The 12571-nt window shown below is 44.9% G+C and overlaps 2 protein-coding genes across 3 annotated transcripts in view; both read right to left on the bottom strand.

Moving 5' to 3' along the window:
• Nucleotides 1-5384, bottom strand: part of nrsn1l (neurensin 1-like) — a 110763-nt gene extending 105379 nt beyond the window's left edge. For both annotated transcript variants that reach the window (XM_044052400.1, XM_044052402.1), the window contains exon 1: nt 5244-5384. The gene's annotated coding sequence lies outside the window, so the exon portion shown is untranslated. The remainder of the gene's footprint in view (nt 1-5243) is intronic.
• Nucleotides 5385-9523: 4139 nt separating this feature from the next.
• On the bottom strand, nt 9524-12399 carry sox4a (SRY-box transcription factor 4a). The gene has a single exon (XM_044052399.1). The coding sequence runs from the start codon at nt 11725-11727 to the stop codon at nt 10600-10602; it is 1128 nt and encodes a 375-aa protein (XP_043908334.1). The 5' UTR covers nt 11728-12399; the 3' UTR covers nt 9524-10599.
• Nucleotides 12400-12571: the final 172 nt, after the last annotated feature.

Below are 12571 nucleotides of genomic sequence, written 5' to 3' on the forward strand. Positions count from 1 at the left end.
ACGTTCTTATCGCGTTCCAGCTCATGTTTAGAACACAGTGCATGTTTGACGACAGCCTCCCTCGCTTCCCTTGCTGTCTCAGAGCAATCACCACCGATTGAAACCCTGCACTGAAACATGGAAGACTGCGTTCTGAAAGAAGCCGCCTGGCACATCATTCCTTGCAGATAAAGTGCTCAATAGTGAACTCAATCGCGGCTGTCATATTTTTGATAGTTCACCATCAGCCCTCAAATAGCATAAGAACAGCTCCTGAAGCCCACCAGAGGGTTTTCTTCCTGAGGACCCAGCAGGCAGCTCAGAGCTTCACAGCCACTTCTTAGACTCGGTAATCAAACGCATCTTCACACTCTCTATTCCCGTCCACCTCTGCACCGAGCCTCGTTGTCTTGCCTCTCAGTGGGCAGCCAGCTGAAGACGCCGACAAGAGAGCCATTGTCATCAAGTCTCTTATTGGCGCGTTTCATGGAAAACTTTCATCTGACAGACAGCGCGCATCCGCTGAGAGCAAAGCAAAGCACAACACCTGAACAGTTTGTTCTAGTGTTAGTCTGTCTGCCTCCATCTGTTCCTGACAGACATCCAACCACCCCAGGCCCCCGATAGAGCTGTAATCCTACGACTGGTGCTGCTTAGCATATCCTATTTATTAGTAGTCTGTTTTCACACCCTCCTGCCTTCTGCTCAATTGTATCCGAGTTTATCTCCTCCAGAGTGTAACATGTACCACATCCTGCAACATGATCTGACAACAGTGTCAAAAAGACACACAAGCACCAAAACTGTGGCAAAGGTACCCCATTTTTTCTGTTACGAGCACAGTTCATATTTCTGCTCGAGCGTCACCAGGGGATTGGCTCCAGAAATGGCTGATGAAATACTGGACCAACCACAGAGTTTCTGCTGCTGCTCGTGTAAGTAATAACCTGATTCCTGGGCTCGGGTGTTAATTGGTAATAATTTAATTTAGCGTAAAATATTAATAACCTTTGTCCCCACAGCAGTCCAGCATGTGAACTCTGACTCTTCCCTCTCTTTGCCCGTTCCCCCACAGAGAGTTCCTCTGCGACTCAACGGCACACGACGCTTTATCTTACCTTAAGTTGTGAGCGGTCACTGCGGACAGTATTTACATTTTCATTAGGACCAGTATTCATGCTTGTTTAGATGCCTCCTGTCCTGACTGTGTACTCCTGTATGTGGTGCCTTTTTTAATTGGCCCTCTGGGGCAAATAAAGTGCTCTAAATCGAATAATTACATAAACATTCAAAGCCATCAGCTGATGTTGTTTCTGGCTCTGTCATGTAATAGGTCAACCGGACAACGTTGAAAACTATCAAGCTAAAAGGTGGCATGTCGCCACCTAGTGTAGTGGAGTCATACATTCAATAAATGCAGAGGAATCCAAGTCAATGGCAAATAAATGAGTCCTTCTCTGCATTTAACCCATCCGTCCTAGAAATAGGAGCAGAGGGCAGACACTGAGCAGCACCCGGGGAGCAATGGGGGTTGGTTGCCTTGCTCAGGGATACCCCAGACCTTTTTTTGACCTGGCAACCCTCCAGTGACAAGCCAAGTCCCTATTCTGCTCATTTGGCCATGGGCTCCTTGACAGGGGGGGTGTGACTCAGACTTCGACAACGTTGTCTCCGGCACATGGACGTTTGACATTTGGGGGACGAAAGGTTCTCCCGCGGGACAATGACTTGCTCTCCGGAGAAGGTGCTACATGCTACCTCTGCCGCACGAGGAGATCAACGAGGCTGATGTGTCATGTGCTTCTCACCCATGTTGTCTCCTTGTTGTCCTCTGCACTGGCACAGACTGAATGTATGACACCTGTCATACATGACCTGTCATGTGACTAACAATGACCCTGAAATAAACTCAACGCTCCCTGAATCTGTGATCCAAATCCCAGCTTTGTCTTAAAAATTATGCTTCATAAATCAACTTCATTTAGGTGCGAGATTCGCGTTCCACTGTATACGACGGTGTTTTGAGCTTGGCGCTATAACCAGACTGTACACTCTGCAGAAATGACAGTCGGAGCCTCGGGCCTCTGTGCTCAGCACTTGTCCTTATCTTCTCAATCATATTCAGTATGAGTCAGAATCCCTCCTCAGTCATGCTTAACTGACACTACAGCACAGTGCTGAACAACGAGTTTACTATAACACCGACGTCCGAATGCACGCTGAGGCCTGACTGTAGATGTGGGCGGAGTGACACTGTGTCTGGTGTCTTGTGTCTTAGTGCGGCGCACAAGCTATTTTCATGCATGACAGTGGAACATAAACCGTTACGGATGCTCGGCTTCAAAGTGATTCAGACACCAGTGCAGTAAGGGAGTGTGTGAACAAGGTATGAGGTGCAGGAGCAGGGAAGCAGGAAAGAATGGAAATGATTTCTTTGCTCGTCACAAAAGGAAGAATAATAATAATAAGAAGAATAGTTGTTTAATTCAGCTTTAACCCTTTAAAACCGAGCGCATGCGCAGCGGTTTGTGCTGTCGGAAAAGTTGCACGTCAAAGCCAACGTGTGGTTATTACGTTTTTTGACAAAGAGATATTGAGAGACTCAAAAAATGTTATTGTAAATATATTTTATACTGTACAACTGCAGTGTATTTCTAAATAAACCTTTTTGTGTTTGTCAAAACAGTACTTTAACATGCAGTAAATTGTAAGTAACTGCCAGATATTCAAAGTTATTCTGGAAAAATGGCCAAAAGCACTTAGTTACAGGACATTTTCTGGTCCTTTTATGGTTAAAATAAGCATAAACACATTCTGAGGGTTAGGTATTAAAGGGTTAATTAGATTCAGAACCATTTGACACCTCCAGTTCACTCATTCTGTGGCTTAATCTGCATCTCACCATGAATGACGAGTCATACTATGGTTTAAAACTGTGGTGTGGTGCAATTTTTAAATATAAACAAACATACTTTACATTCCAGTCAGTCAGGTGTTACTGCACGACAGATAAATATTGTTTTATGGTTTCTGTTGAAAGGGACGAAACAGAAGCACAATAATAACAACAACAAAAGTTATGCACTGCAGCTTTAAATTGTTTTTCTCTGCTATATACTTTTATATATTATATACTGTATATATATTACAGTTTTAGGAGAAGAATATCTTGAATACCAATCCTCAAATCGATAAGACGATCCTGTGCTTCAAGCAAAAACAAACACCAGCAGAATATCAACAGCTCATGTTGATTTGACATCGTACGATGTGTATTTTGAATTTATTTTATTTCAGATGCAGATCCACAGTTGTGTGTTTACATCAGTAAAGTGAAGCTGTGCTGATCTGTGAGTTTGTGCCGGTCCACAGTTGATTGGCTGATGGAATTTTAATGGGGGCACTAACCTGTTTATCCTGCCAGGAGCCCTGGGGCAAACATGTCTTAGCCCCCCACACACACACACACGCCCATGCCACCGCCCCTGCACTGCCAGACATCATTTAACCCTCCACTAACTGTTCCGTTATATTGGATTGTACTGTGATGTACATCTGGCCACTCAAGCCAAGTAGGTTACAATAACAAACAAACAAACAAACAGACAGTCAGTACTGACACACACACAGAGGTTTGCACTTCTATCCTTGTGAGGACACTGCAGTTTAAACTAAAACTATCTTTAACCCTTTAACACCGTAACCTTTTTTTTGCTTATGTTAATCATAAAAGGACCAGAAAATGTCCTGTGAGTGAGTGCTGCTGTCCATAACTTCCAAAATCTGGCAGTTCTTTGCAATTTAAAATACATGTTAACATAGTATTTTAACAATTTAAAATGAAGAAAAACAAAAAGGTTTATTTAGAACATTTGAACAGTTCAATTTGAAATGTGCGTCTCTCAATGTGCAACAAACGGGCCGAGAAAATGGAAACGTATGTACAGGTGGTTCTCTCGGGTCGACAACGACACCGATTCTCCGTGAAATTACCGTAAAACCACGCGTCAAGCTTCTCAGCTTTCAGAAACCGTTTGCACTAAACTGTCACGTAACTTAAAGGGTTAACCACAGCCTCAGAATTGAGGTTCTGCCTCATTAGGATCAGACTTTGGTCCCCACGCTGACATATACTGATCCTAACAAGGTCACACACACATATAAAGTACACTTGTCTCTCTATACTAAGACATCATGTGTTAGCTCCTTACCCTCCCTAGCCTTAATTGTAACCCTACCTTCAAACTGAGTCAATTAACCCTGAAAGAAAGACAATTTTAAAGGACTAAATGCAAGTTTCAAATGCATTTGTGCCTTGAGACACCAATCTCGTGTTCACTTTGCATCGTTGACTTTCCCGTTGGACCTGATGGGCTGCGTTCTATAAACGTCCCTCTGTAGAGTCTCCGCTGCTGTGCGGGGAGACCAGTCGACTCCATTTCTATGCAAACTGCAACTCGCTCGCCGCTCACCGCTATACAGTCATAGCGGGCAGAAGTCAGCCATTGATTTTCACCTGAGGCATACAGCCCATAATGTCCCATTCTTTTACATGTTTGTGGAAAATCCAACTCGACTCAAATTCATACATGCAGTACAGACTCTATAGGCTATTGTAGGCCGTGAAGCAGGTGTTGATTGTGCAGCCACTTTAAAGTTGCGAGGACTTGTCACAATGTCCTCACGACAGTGGGTTTGACTTCAATGTCTTCTCAGAGCCTAATAAAGACTGTCCTCTTTAATTAATGCCTAATCTTAACCAAACCTTAACCTACCCACCATTCAAATGTTAGCCCTAAACGTTACCACTTCCTCAGAAATTAGGTTCTGCCTACTGGTCCTGACTAACACACACACACACACACACACCTAGCTGGTGTCCAGCCCTCACTGTGCTGAAACACAGCAGCAGCAGACTGTGTTTCATTGTCAGAATAAATTATTTGACAAAACTTGGAGCAGTATTTGGCAGTCATCATACTGGCTGCTGCTGCTGCTGCTGCTGAAGCGTGTCCTGGCACAAGTTGCATTTATAGCCCATGCAGCATCCGACAATATATCCTCCTACAAAACTGCTTTTACACAACAATTCAATCCAGCACAGCAACACAAAGTGACACACATCCTCTTTAAAATGCAACTTGTGTGCCATGGAAAAGTAAAGGTGAATATGTATATGTATGCATTCTGCCCAAATAAAACTACAACACAGTATTGTTTTTAAATAAATCAATATCACTCATCACGAGGTGTTTGCAGCCTACCTGTCTTCTTGCAGCTCGTGCTGATCCAGTTAATCCAAACTTTACGCATCAACATCTCTGCTCCCACTCCCCTTTTCTTTTGTCTCCACTTATAATGCGCGTGACACATGACGCGGGATAAAAGTTCTTAAAGTTTCTCTTTAAAAAAAAAAAAAAACAACAACAACAAAAAAAAACAAATAAATATTCTGCTTCATTCTCACGCCTCGACGCTGCGCGTGCGACAGGAGCGCAAACGGCTGCGGGATCAATGAAACTAAGTTGGGCTGCGTGCCATAACAGCGGTGTTTGTATATTTCTTTGTCTGTGTGTGTGTGTGTGTGCGCGCGCGCCTCATGACTCTCGTGTCCCGCCTTCAACTTCACCGGCAGCGTGCGAAAAATCACCCCAGCTTCTGCACAGACCGTGAATGCGCCTGTGACGTTCACGGACATTAATGGCATGTTTATGTCTGCTGCTGTCAATATAATATTTTATATTATTCCCCCTTTATGTCGTTACCACATATGCTTTTAGTGCAACAGAGAAGTGATTCTTTCTCACTTAATGTCCATGTTCATGTCACGTGCTGGAATTGTTTATCACTGATGTCATTAAAACTGCATCTTAGTTGGAACGCGCACACGTCTGAAGCATATAAATGTACACACTGACCTCTGTCAATTGATTTTATATGAGGAATATTCCATGTAATCCCCCTTTTATGCAACATTTTCCTTTTCTTTTCAGTGTTTATATGGATGGATTTGTCACAACATTGTTGGCAGTATTTATCATCAATCACCTGATGTACTGTCCATTATATCTAACAGAAGATGAGACTATATGTATGCCACACAGACATGCTGCATACCCACAGACGGTCCAGAAACTTGACAAAAAGATCATAAAAAAAACATTCAAACACGGTTCAATCAAACCAGCAGGTGTAGAAAACACTAACAGTGGAAACACTGATAAAAGTCACCGGGGGGAATCAGCCTGATCATGTAAACAAACAGAAAAACATGACTCACAGAGTCCAACAGCATCAGAACTAACTAACGAGCAGCAGTCCAACAAGAGGTCTGAAATCTGAATTTCCATCAAAGGTAACGAACGGTCTCAAAATGATCGTCTTTTAATGACGTCGTCCCCTTTACTGTCTCTGCTGTGAAGCCCGACGGCCGACGCTCTCACACGTAAATCACAAACACACACGTCAAGTCCCTGTGAATGGAATACAAAGATTCTCCTCTTCACACACACATGATTATGTTAGAAACCAGTGGTTGAGAACATGTGGAGTAAAGACTAAAATCTGGCTCAGTGATGTAGTGTGTGTTTGTGTGTGTGTGTGTCAACATGTTTTTGGCTCCTTCTATGGACACGCCCCCCCCAGTGTGTCAGAGCACAGAATTGTGTTGAATTTCACATCATTTTAAACACTTAATGATGCTGAAGTTGGCACGGTGGTTAGTAAAACAGGGTCAGAGGATGTGTTGTTTTTAAACATTATTGTTTTGATGGAGAGGCAAATATTACCTACTGTGCATTTAGAGCTGTAAGTCTCATGGTGCCAAGAAGAGGACCATCAAATCTTGACCAGAAGAGCTCATCTACAATCCTTTGCCAGGAAATGAGGGGACGGGGTGGTGGAGGATCTTAGATTGTGACGTTATGAGTGATTATAAAGAATTCTCATGATCTCTTTGTTGTATGTGAGGACGTATTGCAATATTTTGTTTGGTTTGAATCTGATTGCGTCGGTTTTCTGGTCAGCATACTGTCATAAATGCAAGAGTCACTACAGGAGAAGATGCACAACATAGGACTAATAGGACACAGTGTCATTGGGACAAAGTTGTGTACCACACAGCCACAGCTTTAATGACTTTATATTAAATCCGACGGTTCGCTCCAGTGGTTCCCATCCCCAGAGGTCAAGCCCCCCGCGAAAAGGTCACGAGATAAATCTCATAAATGATGAGATGACTAATGGAGCAGAAGGAAAGAAAAACACAGTCCTGCATGCTTCATAAAACCTGCGTCCTTTTTTATGAAATGTTGGGTAACTTTGAAGCGTTTAAACAAAACCATGTTGGTGGAAACTTTATCCGTGGAACTGATAACGGCAAAGAAATGAAATGAGGAGGAGCTCATTTGTTTTTTAAATACTGCTTCAGTAATATTATCCGTATGTGTCAGATGGACACGTGACCTTTGTTACCTTTTACCCTCTAACATCCGTCACACTGAGGACAAATACACACTGTTTCCTGTGTGATGTCAGGCTCATTGCAGACATGTGTGTGCCGGCGTCTCGTCGTCGTGATGGTGTGTGTAATGACCGTGCCTTATCTTTCTCATTACCCAGCCCTGACATGTCACAGGGAAGCTGCAGACGGCCGTGCTCTCCTGACAGAGAGACACAGACAGAGAGAGACAGAGATGGAAATAATTACCAATGTCTCTTGTGGAATAGGGCATAAATTGATACACACTAAATACTGTACCTCAGGGCTCTCTCCCTCTCTCTCCCTCGCTCTCCCTCTTGCTTCCTCTCATCAGATGTACAAGACAAATGAATGCATCCAGAAGGAATTAATTGGATTTGGGAGCAGTCTCCTGCTCGATCCACCAGGACAGACAAACACCTCCTTCTCCCCCTCTTCGGCACACACACACACACACACACACACAACCAGACACCTCATCCTCCTTTATTCCAGTCATGCCTTGCAGAAACGTCTACCGCCCCTGCACCCCAACCTCCCACCCCACCCTGACGGATAAGTGTGTGTCCCTTATTCCTTTAACACACACACACACACACAGAGCAAGTGTGGCACAGCTGCTCTCCAGTGAATTGCACGCTCTCTCTCTCTCTCTCTTGGATACAGTGTTTCCATGGCAGCCACGTTTTCTGCACGTGTACAATCATGGAGTAAAAAAAAAAGAGACCACTCCTATCGATTCAGTCTGCAGCTGCACACTTACCTACAGCAAATACTCTCACACACACACACACATTCATATTCATATTCATATTCATAAAATAAGAGTGTAAACATGCAACACCAGATTGGGGATTTTGAACAAGGCTCTTATTGCTCTTCAGCAAACACTGGACAGATGAGTTCTCACGTCAGAACTTCAAAATGCAAAGATCGGAACAAAGAATATTAGAAGAATAACCACAAAGGAGAGGAAAACAACATTTTGTACTTTTCAGTTCCAGCTGATTTTATTTCCTTCTCGGGAAGAAAAGGAAAATCAAATAATAAAAAAACAAAAAAAAAAACAACAATCTGTACAGAGGTCTGAGAGGCAGTGATTGACCCAAACATTGGCTGGTTTCTAGCAAGTAACATGAAATGATATTGGCATGATTGGACAAAACATGATCATACACAGCATATTGCACAAATGAAAAAAAAGGAAAGGGTCATTACAAAAGAAAAAAAAAAGAAAAAAAGAAAGAAAAAAAAAAGAAAAGAAAAAGTCCTGGACCTCGATCATCTTCAACATAATAATGTCTAAAGATGGCTGTCCTAGTGCCTGTCGTTGTTCATCATCGTCATCATACATAAAACACACAATCTTTGCTTATAGTACAGTCAGTTTACATAAATATCTTCATGTTATTATTCTTTTAAAAATCTTAAACACAACAGCTATAGCTACATATACCTGAATCTGAAATACAAATGCTATTTGCCATGCCATAATATAGGAAAACAATTAGCCTGCTATACTTAGCCAACAGGTACAGAAAGGTTAAATACTTTTTTTTTTTTCTTCAATGCAATTTGCGCAATAACAGATGAAGCACTTCATACGTCTCCCTCCCTCCGAAGTCTAGGCAAAGTGGAATGAATGTGAAATTCTATCCAGTGGTTTCAAATAAAACTTATCTTGATTTTTTTTTTGTATTTTTTTTTAAAAAAAAAGCACACAGAGGTATTAGCTCTATCCAAACAGTGACTCTCTGGGTTCTTTCACTTGTTTTCTTTAGGGCTATGTGTACTGGAAACATAGTCACCACTCAGACTGGGAGCCTCAGTGGTGCTTTGTTTACTTGGCTGGTGAAACTGGAGTCACTGTGCCATTAAGAAGCATGTGGGTAAATACTGTAAACACTGTGTGAGGTCAGATTGTGCCAAACAAACCCCTCCCTCCCTCCCTCCCCCTCTCTGCACATCTAAACACCAATGTAGATCTAAACAACAATGTTGTAGGTTACCCACTCGCCGGAAAAAAAACCCTTTCTATAGATTTTGTACAAAAATACAAGTAGAAAATCATGACACACTCAAATCTCCTAAAAAGTGAGAGAAGTCAGACATTGTTTTTTGTTTGTTTGTTTGTTTTTGTTTTTTTTTAAATAAGACACACTTCTAGCCCTTCCGCGCAGGATACAGAGACAGGTGTATGTGCACAAACACAAATGAGACCTGTACGAGAACAATACTTCTATGTATAAAAAAGTTTGGCCGGTATAAATACATCAATATAAAAAAACGTCATCTGACACAGAGGAACTACAAAGTTGAAGCACTAGGCAGAAAGGATGCGCGTCGGGGGGGAAAACATTGGTCCTGAATTGTGCACTGAGTGTTTTAAAAGGTTCAGAAAGGGGCTTTCTGAAAGTTTGAGTCAGTCTTTGTTGTTTTTTTTTTGTTTGTTTGTTCTGAAAGTCCTGCCGTTGAAAGAGAAGCTGGTGATAGTGAACTGTGTCCTATGGTCACACAAATTGCGTAATTACGCAGCAATGACATATTTTTTACGCATTAAACCACAACAAAATCCTCCTCGTCTCTGGAGGGCATGCGTGCTGATATTGAAACTATTTCGAGATTGGGATAAAAAAAACTGCACCTGAATAGCAACTTGATGGTCAATGTTAATTGTTTACACCTTAAACAAAACCTAACATGAGGAGCTTTCCAGTTAAGTGTCCATTTTCCCCCGAAATGTCGTGAAGATTTCAAAGTTCAGTCTCAGTCCTCGTGGATCCTCTGTGGATCAGGTTGAACAGTTGAGCTGAAGTTCGTGTGTTCCACTGCTCGCGCTGCTTACATTCACTCCTCCTCCGTGTCCCGATGCAAACTAAGCATCCTCCCACCACCCCCGTTTGCGCGCTCCCGTACAGGCGCACCACGCTCTGTCCAAGTCTGTGAGCGGCGCGTTCCTGCAGCTTCAACGCGCGCACAGGCCGTCTTTCTCTGCCCTGTCTTCTTCACTCTCCCTTATTTAGTGAAAGAATGGCGGTAATATTCAGGTCTGGACTCACGCGCACGTCTGCGGGGGGTGTGAACTGCTCAAAAACGTGGAGGAAAGTCGCGGTTCCTCTCCACAGTGGTCAGTGTTCAGGTCAGTAGGTGAACACCAGGTTGGAGATAGTGGACTCCAGCCAGTCTCCTGAGATCATCTCGCTCACCTCCGGCGTGCAGTAGTCGGGGAAGTCGAAGTGAGACCCCGCCCCGCACTCCCCGAAGCTCCAGTCCAAGTCTCGGTCGAGCTCCGTGTCGGAGAAGCCCATGCCACCCAGGGACATGCTCTCAAAGCCGGGGCTCGGGTTCGGGTCGACCCGCTCGTCTTCAAACTCTTCATCTGATGATGATGACGACGATGACACAGATGAGGAAGAGTGGGAGGCTGATGGTGTCGGGGAGGAGGCGCGTGTGTACCTGAGGCGCGCGGTGTGTGTTGAGGACTCGCTGGTGGCGGGACTCTGCTCCTCGTACAGACTGAGCGGGTCACTGGACTCTGCCGAGCTGCTCAGTGTGGGACTGGCCGGAACTCCGACTGAGGGAGGCCCGCTCTCCAGGCTGCCTGCCCCGCCGAACAAGTGGCTGCGCCGCGCCTCTCCCGCGCGCTTCTCCGGGATCTGCCTTGCCCCAGACACTGGCCTGGACTTGAAGAGCGCCTGGTGGTCACCGGGAGACGCGTAGTCCTGCAGTCCCGCGGCGCTCTTCAAACTCCCCTGCCTGTGTGTCCTGCTCACTGCTTTGGACGCGGGGCTTCTTTTCACGCCGGCTTTGGCGCTGCGCTCCCCGCTCTTCTCCCCGCGCTCCGCCTGCTTACTCGCTCCGCTGCCCGATTTCACCTTCTTCCTGGGCCGGTACTTGTAGTCAGGGTAGTCTGCCATGTGTTTGAGTCTGAGCCGCTCCGCCTCGCGGATGAACGGGATCTTGTCCGTGTCTTTGAGCAGCTTCCAGCGCTTCCCCAGTCTCTTGGAGATCTCCGCGTTGTGCATGTCCGGCGACTGCTCCATGATCTTCCTCCTCTCGATCTGTGACCACACCATGAACGCGTTCATGGGTCTCTTGATGTGCCCTGTCGGAGTCTTGCACCACGCCAAGTCGCTGCGCCCCCCGGATGAGGGAGACGCGGGGGTCGGGGACGCATCCATCTCCAGGTCCATCTCTCCCGTGTCCGTGGAGTCCCCGCCGGGGGAGTGAGCGTGCGCGCTCTCTGCCTGGCTCATGTGCTGCACCATGCTCGCCTCCTCTGCCGAGTGCTGGCTTTCACAAACTTCAAGTGGAAATAGAAACTCCTCTTAATCTCTGACAGACAGAGATCTGTAAAACAAAGTTCACCTAAGTCTCTCGTTTTTCTCTGTTCAGTTCAGATCAGTTCAGTCCGCCCCGTGGACACTCGATCTCACAACTATTCATTCACGGGAGCAAAAGAAAAAGAGAGCAAACAAAAAAAAATCCCAGATCTTTTAAAACAGCAACTTTCAACTGCCCGTGCGGCTAAAAACTCGCCCTGCAGGAGTGGAAACGCGCCGTGGTGGGAAACAGCAGAGCAAGTCCTTTAAGTGAACCAGGCTGTCTGCAGCGCAGCTTGTCTGTGCGGTGGAGGAACCATGTGGCTGAATGAAGCAGCTGCGTTTTCTCATAGTCTCCCCTGTTTCCTTTGCGCTCTGTAATATTACTGTAAACACAACGAGCAGAACTTCGCCCTTTTATCGCCTCATCCAAGACGCGACAGCCAATCAGCGTCTGTCTCCATCCTGATTTTTCAGCGAGGCCACTCCCACCCGGGCTCCCATTGGCTGAATAAAAAAAACGGGTAATAATAATAACAATAATGTGCAACGAGGATCAGTGTGTCTGACCTCATTCCTGTCAGACTCCACTGGAAGAAAGACTCTCTTTCTCTCTCTCTCTGTGTGTGTGTGTGTGTGTGTGTGTTATACATATAAGTGTTTTGTTGTGTGTGTGTGTGTGTTTAAAGGAACTCACTGTCCTTTCCCCTGCTGCAGGGGGAACTTTGGCGGGATATACTTAGAGTTTCATGGGGATGAGCAGTGACTAAATTTAGACGAGGAAATGCTG

The sequence above is a fragment of the Solea senegalensis genome, linkage group LG20, assembly GCF_019176455.1.
Source record: "Solea senegalensis isolate Sse05_10M linkage group LG20, IFAPA_SoseM_1, whole genome shotgun sequence".
NCBI lineage: Eukaryota > Metazoa > Chordata > Actinopteri > Pleuronectiformes > Soleidae > Solea > Solea senegalensis.